This window comes from Tursiops truncatus, chromosome 3 (assembly GCF_011762595.2).
Source record: "Tursiops truncatus isolate mTurTru1 chromosome 3, mTurTru1.mat.Y, whole genome shotgun sequence".
Classification (NCBI taxonomy): Eukaryota; Metazoa; Chordata; class Mammalia; order Artiodactyla; family Delphinidae; genus Tursiops; species Tursiops truncatus.
In genome coordinates this window covers 101,130,573-101,143,245 of record NC_047036.1, presented here as the reverse complement: position 1 = coordinate 101,143,245, position 12,673 = coordinate 101,130,573, and the positions used below count along the sequence as shown (strand labels likewise).

At 38.5% G+C, this 12,673-nt stretch overlaps 1 protein-coding gene across 2 annotated transcripts in view; it reads right to left on the bottom strand.

The window, feature by feature from the left end:
- The window catches only part of PRDM6 (PR/SET domain 6), a 106,025-nt gene that overhangs the window by 82,086 nt on the left and 11,266 nt on the right, over nt 1-12,673 (bottom strand). For both annotated transcript variants that reach the window (XM_033853113.2, XM_073802449.1), the window contains exon 3: nt 11,271-11,578. In XM_033853113.2, coding sequence (XP_033709004.1) covers nt 11,271-11,578 — 308 coding nt within the window. The remainder of the gene's footprint in view (nt 1-11,270; nt 11,579-12,673) is intronic.

Genomic DNA, 12,673 nt, shown 5'->3' with positions numbered 1-12,673 from the left:
TGGTAAAATACACATAAAAGTTACCATATAGTTTAGTAGTGTTAAGAATATCCACCATATTGTACAATCTCCAGAACTTTTTCATCTTGCAAAACTGAAACTTATACCCATTACAGACTATTTGTTTAATGGCTTTGCTAAAGCTCTGCTAACTATCCTAGCTCTGGAGCTGATACGTAGCCCATGGAGCACAGATCCAACTGTAGGCATCCAGGTTTATGAGGCAGGGTCTAAGCTGGATTGGTTGTCAAATATTTTGACTATCACCCCTGATTAGGTTATCATCAAAGTAAAAACTCCAGATAACATAAGAGATATGGTTAATATTCAATAAATATATATTAGAAAAATATTAATTTCAGTTTAATTTTCGTTCTCTATGACAAGTTTTGGTATTTATGTTTATTTTTTCATTTAAAATTTTCTGTCACTTGGAATCAACACTGACACATATTCATAAGTTGTATAATGTACTATTATGTAGGTATTCACTGGTACACACATAGCTGCACACACATTTTTATGGACAGTGGCAAAAGTGCCACTATGTTGATTCGTTGTCATTTACTATTTATTGACAAGTCACGATATGCTGGGCATTGAGATGTTTTTCTATTCAGAATTCAATATCCAGGGTCAAACCTACCTAATGAATTGCTCCTGATTCAAGGCCCATGGTCAAAAGACCTTCAGGTTTAGGGCTGCCTGGTGATTTTACTAAGTGCTTCCCCTTGCATGTTCATATTGCAAGTCAGTCCTCTGTTGTGAGGATTATGAGTGACCATTTCACTTACTGAAATCATGTACCTCTAGGAAATGTTCTTTATGTGTCTAATATTTGTAGTTACCCTGTTGCCCTCCATTAGAAATGTTCTTTTAAAAATTAAAGCCGGCAATGATTTTTTGTACATCCATGTTGTATGGTATCCCCTTAATACATAATCCTTTCTTACTTGTAAGCAGTGATAAATAAATTTGCATTTAAATATTAAGCCTGATTTTACAGTAAGTAATTAAATCCAAACTGGGTATCATGGGCTACCATGTACAGTCTTTTGTTTCCACAGACAAATAATGAGATTCTTTATTACTATATGCAAGTCCACTACAGACTTAAAAATTATTATTAAAACCCCAATTGAAAAAGGGAAAATCTCTTTTGTTAAACAAGCATCATAAATATTGTCACTCAAATTTGTGTAATAGTACAATATGGCTCTCTTTTACATATGGAGAAAGGAGAGGTACAAAGAAATTAAGTAGTTTCCCTCAAGTCTCACACACAGCTACATAAATCAAGGAGTCTTCTTACTTAGAAAAGCATTTCAAAGAGATTTGATTCTTTTTTGTTAATACCTTGATGTATAAAAAGAAACACAAAAATTTTTTCCTTCCTCCCTGAGGACTATTAAAATCTCCCTATAGATCTCAGAAAGGCTCTGGTCTTATTAAAGATGTGCTATAAAACATGAAAATATCAGTAGAAATGCTTCTATAGTATCAGTAGGGTCTGCAGACTGTTAATGAAATTTCCCACCAGGGAAGATACAGGGAGCGGAGGATGGGACTAGACACAAAATCAAAATCTATTCATGGGTGAGCCAACTTTAAACATCTGCAGGAGATCCTATGAAAACAGTGTCATTAGTTGCTGCTTTTAAAATGTGTTTTGCAGTATCAAGGAGATAGCACAAGTATCTTTCAGCAAAACTGTGATTCAATGTATATACAACGCAAATACAAACTGATGTATATTATATTAAATAGTCATCTCTCAAAAGACCATTATAAAAATTGTCAATAATAGTTACCACTGGTTTATACTTTCATACAGTTTAAATTTCTTATGATAAGAATTATTTTTAATAGAAAAGTTCATTTCTACCATTTTAAAGTTTAGCAATTAGATTTTCTACTTTGTAGATTATCCAGGTCAAATTTTAAATTGCAATAAATTGAAATTAAGTGTTTTCCTCAGTAGACCAATATTTTTCAGGACTCTGTCTCCCAGGAACTATTTGTGCATTTTGTATACTAAAAATAGATTTTAATATTAGTGTGGGACAAACACAACAGGTTCTAAAAACATTATATTCTAACCTAGAATTTATTTACGGGTTATCTACCATTTTGGAGTTTGCAAGGCTATCTGGGAATTTAGTACTGTTGCTTTTGCGATAAACATTAATATTCCCACGAGTGCTAACAACACTTGAGGCCCTGATGCTGTACAAGATACTGAAAACATGACTTGATTACATTTAATTTCAATTATAAAAAGCACTTAAGAACTTTCTACTGAATTAGATTACACCGAATGTTTCTACAGACACTTCATTATCTGAGGCAGGCTTAGTTTAAAATGATCACAGAGAGTGAAAAACACTGTTCATTTTAATAAAATGGGCTTAATCCCATATCATTATTTCACAATTGCATGCTGTAGGTGCTGGTTTATTAAATAAATTTACAAGGGGACTGGCAAAAACACCTATAAAACTGAGTGCTTCATTCAGAGTTCCCCCGAGACAGATCCAGTCACACGGCTTTTTAAGTCTTAACAGAAACCAGAATACTGTGTAAAAAAAAATTTAAATAAAAATGAAGAGATCATATCAAGACACTGAATTGAAACACTGCCTTTTTTACTCAATTTTTAAGCAGTGAATTTTACAACTAATTAAAAATGAAAATGAACTTCTGACTTACAGTATTAAGTAACAGCAGCCAGATAAGTGCAAAGTGCCCCCAAGCCACAGGACTTCCCAAAACATACATCTTCAATTTAAAACAAAGAACTACCTTGAGATCAAATTATTATATATTCAAATCAGGACAAACTGAACATTTTTTGCCTTCCCAACAGTGTTAAACAATTTTCTAAGGTGTTATTGTTTTACAAGCCCCAGTTTGTGTTAGATTTCCAAAAGGGGAAAATTATGATTAAAAACAAAATGATGATTGAAAACAAATGTCTAAAGTTAGTTATTCTGTACTAAGCATAAACTGCACGGCCAGCTTTCATTGGATAGAGCTCTGCAGACACATCTGGCATGCCCATCTCTGATATTTCAGAAATAAAGACAACTTTGTGGTTTGTGGTTAATGATTAAACACCAAGTGAACTTGTGTGCATTCTTATATAGGAAAATCTGCAGCATTTTGAGCATTTCACACTTGTAACAATGTCTTTATTAGGCTTTCCAGAATTAATTGATCTAAAATCCAGTGACTCTCTGATGTATCTATTGGGTAATTAGAACTCTAAGGACCAACACACAAAACACATTATTGACTTTTAGATCTTCAATCAAACAAATATTTACAGATGCAATTTGCAAAACTTATTTCCTTTTAAGTTGGAAACATCTCAAAATCTGTGCTACTGGTCTGAAGCATATCGGGATCATCAATACCCTCCCCACAAAGTATGATTAAAATATAAAAACAATGCTCCAACCTTTTTTTTTCCTTAACATTTTTATTGGAGTATAATTGCTTTACAATGGTGTGTTAGTTTCTGCTTTATAATAAAGTGAATCAGTTATACATACACATATATCCCCATATCTCTTCCCTCTTGCGTCTCCCTCCCTCCCACTCTCCTTATCCCACCCTTCTAGGTGGTCACAAAGCAGCGAGCGGATCTCCCTGTGCTATGCAGCTGCTTCCCACTAGCTATCTCTTTTACATTTGGTAGTGTATATATGTCCATATATACACTACCACTCTCTCACTTTGTCCCCGCCTCCCCCTCCCCCTCCCCATGTCCTCAAGGTAGGTAGGTCTGCGTCTTTATTCCCGTCTTGCCCCTAGGTTCTTCATGATCTTTTTTTTTTTTTTAGATTCCATATATATGTTAGCATACAGTATTTGTTTTTCTCTTTCTGACTTACTTCACTCTGTATGACAGACTCTAGGTCCATCCACCTCACTACAAATAACTCAATTTCGTTTCTTTTTATGGCTGAGTAATATTCCATTGTATATATGTGCCACATCTTCCTTATCCATTCATCTGTCGATGGACACTTAGGTTGCTTCCATGTCCTGGCTATTGTAAATAGAATGCTACAACCTTTAAGAGCAACCCACACCTACCCTCACAGTCTAGGTTAGTCTCCTCTGAAGACAAATGAAACTTCGTAATTATAAGCTTATTTGAAATCAGTTTGCCTGACCTTGAGACCAAGAACAGAAGGGGGGTGAGGCATACTGACCTGGTTTAGTGACCAGTAACTACAGATATCAGAATGTGCTTGTTGTCAATGATCGTTGCTGAAATCTGTCTATACCACACTGGAACAATCAATTTTGTAAATGACTGCAATAATCAAGGAAATTGCCTAATTTATAAATCCTTGCATACAGCATTTTAATGGATTCCTCCATTTTAATGCTGATGCCTTCAGAGTTAAATGAATTGTTGTCCAGGCTGTCATTACACAAAATGATAAAAACATTTGTCTGGTGGGGAAACCTTCAGACCCTCAACCCATAATCAGTCATTAGTGACTTCCATGAAAGTTTCACCCTGCTGAGCCCCAGGAAGAGCAAAAGAACGGGCTTATCTGTCTCTCTGCCTTGGTAGAAAGCCCTGTTACAGTTTTGCAACTTAAACAAATTACCTTTCACTGAACTGTAACGCACTGGATGTGTCTCCCAGTTCGGACAGCCCCATATTTTAATAGTTTTTTTTTTCTCTCTCTCCTGTCTAATGCTAGGGGCATTTTTTACCACCCAACTCAGAATCAGCAGGCTCTGCCGCTCTGAACTCCCAGATCGTGAAGCATATCGACACGATGATGCTGGATGCACCGCAGCAAATGGGTGACATCCCAACCCTTACAGGTAAATCTACAGGCTCCACCTGGAAACCCAGACTGCACACTTTGCTCTTTCCCTAAGCCCACCACACAGAGATTGCTCTTCTCAGTTAAACCTTGGCCAATTGATTCCAGCCAATAGTGTGCTGTCAGTACTTTACTTACTGCTCAATCTCACTAACCTGACATTTATGGTGCACTGATTGGCCTCTGTCAGTGGTGCTGGTTGTAAATTCACTTTGAAAAGCTTTGTGTTAACAGCCTTCAACCAGGCTCCAAGAAGAGTACGAACAGGCAGCCTGACAATTGCTCGACCTCCTGCCCTTATTACAGTGAGTAAATCAGGGTTTGAGCCATTAGGCTGGAGCCTGGGGCCTACACAAAAAGGATTGACATGACAAAAGGTCAACCTCTGTCACACATGTGTAACAATTTGGATAATGGAATTCTGTAACTTATCTGAGCGAGGTGGCAAATGCTTACAAGGAAAAGTATACGCTGTTCTGGCTGCTCTGTCTTTTATGCTAAGTAGTTATACCGGAGTCTGTATTTCTTGTGTAAATACACAAGGAATGTCTGAACTCATGAAATTGTGGAGTATATATGATTCTAAAAAAGAAAAAGAAAAAAGGAGAGCAAGGCAGTTTCATAGTGGTCCCACGCACAGCACTTTTTAGAAAAGCCAAACACCAATGCATCACATCCACCCTCTGAGAAAAGCGGATTTTGATAGTGTGGACATGATTCCTCAGCTGAGTAATAGGCAGTTTTCCGTATTCAACCAAAAACGTTTAAAACTCATAATATTATACGACAACTACACGTGGTTTCTAGGTAACACAGTAGATTTCCTTGAATAATTAAAACTGCCTTAATCGACAGTGAAATTAAAAGGCTCCCCTGCAGGTTTCTCTGACCCAGTGTTACCAAAATCACATTTTCATCAGATCACGTGCTGCCACGCAGTGACTGGGGACAGCAGATTTCATCTGTCCAGTAACCTCTGCAATTCTGATTTTAATTTCCATACCCTATTTTTAAGGCAGTGTGGAAAAAGGAAAAAAATTATACAATGTAAGAAAATAGGCAGTTATGGACCAGGAAATACTTGTGAATTACTTTCTTCACATGGACAAAATGCTATCAAAAGAAGCAATCTGTAAACAATAGATAAACTGCACTGACCAATGAGAAAAATAGTCCTGCAGATACAGAACACATCATTCTTTATAAAGTATATGCAAATAAAACACTGTAGTGTCACATGCATATTTGGATTAAACTTCACTAACATGAGAATTTCCAAACGGCTGTTATAATTTTTTTTAAAGCAGAGTCATTTTTGGACTTAGAAAACCAAGGGTGGCATTTGGTACATAAACCAAGAGGACCAGGACTTTAAATGGACCTTTTCAAAGCCAACTTTAAGTACTAAGTTTTGATTTTTAACACAATTCTGGAAACCATTTCAAGAGGCGGCAGATGGTTTTACAGTTTATGTAAAACTACAAAATGCTCACACTCGATCAAATGGGCACCACTATAAAAGATATCTTCAAATCAAATGAGGCAAAGCCAAAGAGATGCACCAGCTGTTACTCTGCATAATTAAAAACATAATAGTAACTTGACTATGGTTTATTTTGAAGGAGACATTACTTGGATTTCATGGAGTTGATATATTCAAAACTAAAATGACAAGCACTCTGCTATATTAAACAATAAATTGCTAAGAAACACAATTTTTACTTCAATATAGCTGTGACAGCCACATAATTCTGTACCCTGGTGTTTTGGTGAATAAGGCCAAAATGAGCCCAGGTCTATAAAGCAAAATATGGAGTATACAGTTACAGCACTATCACTGGAACAATTTTTAAGTGATTTTAATTGAATTTAAAAATGATTTTTATTGAATTTAAAATTATTATTTTCAAGTGATTTTTTTCAACATCTAAATATATACAAATGGGTACAGTACTATAGATGGATTTGGGTCACTTATGGAAACATACATAATACACTTAAAATATGAAATCAATTCATTTCCTTCTAGTACCAATTACCTGTGATGGCTTTGAAATATAAACATTTAGCAGCATGTAATGTATTTTTAAAATTGGTTTTCATTAATGTCTTTTGACCTAAGCTAAATAGTAATGATGAAAAATAGACCATTTGCTTCAAAGTAAAACTCTTATTAAATCTAAAATATTATGGCCCAAAATCAAACCACAAAAAGGACCACATTATGTTATACCCCTTGATTTTCTGAAGAAAAATAATGAAGCTTTCTACGTAGTGCAATTGAAAATGAGACACTCAAATTTTACTCAGGCAAAGAGAAATTCTGTAAAATTAGTACCTTGACTGTAATCCTAACAAGTTACTGCATTATTTCAATTAACAGAAAAAACTTTTCTAGGGTGAAAATAAGTGCAATTTATTTTGTCAATGTTGGTAAAATTTCTTGTCAAATCAGACTTTGAGTTGAAAGGCTTGAGTAATTCTAGGCTATCTTAAACTGTAACTTAATTTTAAATTTCCGTATTTTCTTCCAGTAGAATTTAAAGTATACACCATGTACATTCCTCAGGTCCAGTCGTATTAAATTCTGATGTTAAGCAGAAAGGGGAAACCATGTACAACTAGATTAATTTATCTCAAGGGAAAAGGGGCACATTAATAATTGAGATAATGTTTTCATAAATGTTGGAATCAAATGTGCCTTTTCACTTCTTTATTAGAAAACACATTAGGACAAAATTATCTCACTCTCATCAATAAGACCTAATTGCTGAGAAAGACTATGCTTTCTTTGCAAAACATTCAGAAAGATCTTTCCCGTCATGGCCGAATAGCTAGAAATATATCATGCATCCAAGTCTTGCTGGAATACAGGTATATAAGCAAGGCAAGTGATTGTTTAATCCATCCCGTAATATTTCTGTTTTAAAGTATCTGAATTTATTATTTTTTTGTAAAACACATTAAAATTCTGATTCTAAAAGAAATTGGCCCAAAAAAGGACTAATAATTTGGCTTTTAGCTTGTTAACCTCCTTAAACTACAAATACCCAAAAGAGTCAAAACATAATGAAGGTAGTGGCATGATATTAAACTTTCTTTAAATTGTATTTTTATGAACCAGGATTATACATAAAGAAAATATTAACTAAAAGATGATAGCACACTTACAAACCAATCAAACAAGCTCTCCGTAAATGATATATGTTAAATATTTAAAAAGTCATTTTTCTACAAAAAACAAAAAGAGCTTTTAATGCTTCAACAAAAGGAGTAACTAAAGTGAATCTGATTGTTTCTGTAATAAGCCTTCATGTGTATAATAAAGTACAACCTTACTAAAAACAATGAACTGTAAACTGAAACAAAAATCCATCATCTACTTGGAAACAGTGACTAGCAATCCATTTATTGTACTGAAATAAAGATAAGTAACCTTGGTAAGATCCATCAGGACCTGAGTATTGAACTCTAAATATAAAGACATTTCTTCACCTGCAAGTGACTTGAAAAAACATGTGAGAAAGAGAAATGATTCCAGTTGACTTTTAAAATGAAATAGTAATGATCGATTGCTTTTAATTTTTTCAAGATCTGCTTTATGTCGATCTGATAGCCTGGAAGATATCTTTAAAAGTATGTTTTCAAAATGGATAATTATTACATGAGTCATTAAACAATTATTGCCAAAAGTTTCCTATAGACCTACAGTGTATTCCAATTACTGATTCTTTCTAATATAAAAAATATAATAATTAGAATTTTTTCACAATAAAATTTAGATTTGAAAGGAAAGACTAAAATCTGAGGAACAATCCCACATTTAGAATTTTCTGTTATAAATATAACAATTCAAATGGTCACATTTTATAAAAATAATAAATTATAATGCTTAAAAATTAAAAATAAACTTACACTTCATATCTTAAAAATAATTATACTAGTAAAACTCTGAAACCTATTAAATAAGTATTTTATCTTACACATGGACATTGGCACTAAGTTACCTGACCCTGGTCAGTCACATTTATATGATCTCCCAGGAGTCTGATACATATTACATGGCCTCAGTTTTAATATCCCTTCAATCCCCCTAAATGCATGTTATTGTAACTATTCTTACAGATGATAAAAATAAACAGATTATGTCCTTTTTAGAAGTAGACCATTCAAGCATAAACTCAGCAAGTCTTTTTTTGTAACACAGAACCAAGTCTATGTACCACCACCCAACACACTCAACTCACATACCCTAAACAACAGGTAAAACTCACTTTATATCCACCGAAGTACCATCAACAACAACAAACTAATTAAATTCCCCAGTCTCTTTGCTACAACAGAATTTTAACTTCATCAAGTACAAGTAAAGGTGCAGAAAAAAGGCTCCATAGTTTTCAGTATTGCTATATATCATCATATTCTATCTGTATAGTGGTCTCCTGCCAACATCCCAATCATTCAAAGCCTTTTAGGAAAACAAAAACCAACAACCACAATAAGCTATGGGATTTTTTTCATATTTGTGGCTTTGTCCCCTGGCACTCTAAAAATAGACAGGCACTAAACCCAAGGCATCAGAGGGCAATGTAATAGTGCTCAGTTTTAACATTTTCAGATAGAACAAATCTGTACCACTAAGCAATTGCTTTACGATTTCCTCAGAAAAGTACTGGCAGATCTGTAACTGTACGGTATAGAGTTCCTAATAATACCACTGGAACAAGAAAAGTGACTGGAATTGTTTTATAAACTTGAAACCACAGTGGAGGTAACAACTAATTAGTCAAAAACAAAAACCAACTAGAAAATATTTCAAAACCAGATGCTTTATTTCCCACATGTCAGTTTTTCCTATCCAAAAGCTCTAAAGTCTAACTTGACTCAATGTATTGACCATTTTCTCCTGCCCCATTTCCCTATGTAAAATTTGTTAAAAAAAAAAAAAAAAAAAAAGGAACTATTTGGCAACATAAATATGCCTCATTTTTCCTCATTCAAGAATTCTATTCTGAAAGATTAAAAATGTATAATTGTTTTCCAGTAATAATTTCACAATAGTTTAGGCGTGAAATGGAACCTGGGAGCCTGGGCACAGTGCAGTGCACCAGTGGATAACTGTAGGGTACACAGTCCAGTGGCTACCATGTGGTCATCTTGGGCTGCTTGGCTATGAGCTCATAGATTTAGTTCCTCCCCTTTAATCAAAGGCAGCTCTGCAGACACAGGCTTTAGTACCCACTGCCAACAGTCATACAAGCGTTCTGGAGACCAAGTTATAGTGCTGGCCAGAGTGGGTGCTCAGCAAAATCTGAGTGGATTATTGAATCGCATGAGTTAGTGACTATAAGGCAACTTGCAGTGAAAAATGATCATCTTGCAGGCTACTGAGCCAAGAGTGGGGGGCAAGCTATTGCAGAAATGAGCCATTAATGGAGCCTTAAGGTCCATGCCAACTTGGCCCCTGGCATTTAAAAAAGTTTGTCTTCTGGCAAATCCCGCTCCATTATATTGCCTGGCCTCAGTCAGATGTACATACTGCTTAAGAGTAAGACTTCTGGCACTGTATTTTCATAAATAACTCTCCATGGTGGGAGTATCTAAAATTGTTGTGGGGGAAACCTACATTAAGGGTCTGTCTCTTCCAGAATGGACTTCAATAATCAACCATGAAGATTTGAGGCAAATCTCAGGTTAATAGCTTTCAGATACGTTGTTGACTTTTAAGTAATAGCATCAGGTAAGACTGTACCATTGAAGTACTATCAATTGGGTTATACCAAACTGCCCAGAGTTTTCCTACAGTACCTTGTTGAAGACTGAATAACTGTACTTTGTCAGAGAAGTAGAATTTGTGGTATCTGATTCACAGGATGATTTTGCTTTACTTTGGGCACTTTGAAAGTTGTGAAACATGTTACAGTCTCTCACATTCAGCGTTTACTAAATTGTTTTTATCTGAGAAAATGAACCTGACTCTCCTTCCTCCTGTTTATGCTTATGTTCCTTCTTGTCCAGTGGGCAAAAACAAAAACAACATGTTGGAAGAACTTAAAATAGGACACAAAATTCACCTAGCTCACATCCCAATGCCCAGCCTCCTCTCCTCAGGTTCTATCTCCTCAGGTGTTTCTCTTTTTCTCAAGATCAAGGGAGACAACAGTCAAATCTATCACACCTAGAATGGAAGCTTGTTATGGTGATTCCATCTTCAGAAACCTGTAAGCCCTGTCTTCCTGGCTGGGTTGCTGTAGTGCTGGGCCTGGCTCTGCACCTCTTCACTGCAGGTGCTGCAAATACCAGGCATCTGCGTGACCAGAGAAATCGAGCCTCCACTACACTCTGGGGAACAAGGGAGGCTCTTTGGCGGCCAAAGCTCCAGCTGGGTGGCAAGGTTCTCGGTGGCGGCCGACTTACCTCCCAGAGATGCTGCGTGTTCCTCACGGCGCCGGCCTGCACCTTCTCCGGCGGCAGGAGCACGCCCTGGAAGGGCCCAATCCAGGTGCCCTGCTGGATCCTCTGCGCCGCGCAGATGCCGTAGGCCAGGCCGGGCACGGTGCTGGTGCACAGACACACCTCCCGTGGCAAGTCCCGAAGCCACTCGGGCAGCTCCGGAGGGGGCGCGGCGGTCGCGGCGCTGCTGGTACCCACGAGCCGGCGCAGCGAGTGCAGCGGCCCGTGCATGGGGCACTCGCCGTTGCGGTTGTCTGCGCACATGTCGCAACCTGCCGGAGACACGCGAGAGGGAGGGAGGAAAGGGAGAGGGTTAACCCCGGGTAAACCCCGTGCCAACAGCATCCCCGCCCGGGTGAGCCACCTGCGAGGGAAGTGACGCCGGAGGGCGCCGAGGCCACTGGGAGCAGGGGGAGAGGTGACCCGACGCGCTCCCTTGGAATTCGTCGCACCCAAATCCATCTGGCACAGGGTCGAGGCCCCGGGCGCCTCCAAAAGCCTCCCGAGTTGGGCGCGGACGGCGTTGTCGTCTCCAAGGAACCGATGGCTCTCGGCTTTTCTCCCCGGCCTCTGCCCCTTTCTCTCCCTCTTCCCTTCTGCCTCTAGCTCCCTCTGACCCTCTCCCCTGTTCCCTCGGGTACTCTCTCTCAGTGGTGTTTCAAAGTGTATTTATCGTTGTACCAGGAGAAAAGGCGGTCTCTCGACCAATCTGATATCTCAGAGAGATTCTACCTTGGTCGCCAGGGTATGTCTGGTTTTCCTTTCTTTACAGTTATAGAGGAGACTTTCAAAATCACCACAGCAGATGGGCGACCGGTCCGGCGCTGCACGCCATTCCCACTCCTCGACCCACGCTCCCCTCCCGCGAGAACGTCCACGTAAGTGGGCGGAGCCGGCCTTGGCCCCGCGGAGCCCCAGTTCTAGACCCCGGCCACAGAGGGCGCACTGGCGCTAGGGTCTCTCGAGCGCCCAGGAAGCGCCCGCTCCGGGCACTCCGGCCAGGTGGGGACGGGTAGGGAAAGGGGGTGCTGTTCTGTCGGGTTTGGGGTGCCCTGTGCTTGCGTGCAAGCTCTTCCCGGAAGCACGCCCCCTAAAAAACCAACAGCAAATTTAACGATCAAGATAATGGGTCTTTAATGATGAGGATAAAGGTTCAATGGAGAGGGCCCCAAATCCTGCCCAGACGGTTGAGCCCGAGGCTAAATGCAATTATTCTGCGTTATAAATTAAGTGAGAGCTGTAGTAAAGCCTACTCTCTCCTATGTTCCTCAGAGCAGCCGGCGCGCGAGGGATCCCCCACCCTCTGGGGCGGCCGGCCGTGGACCCCCAGTGTCCCTCGACTCAAACTGGGCAGGAACAGGTCAAGC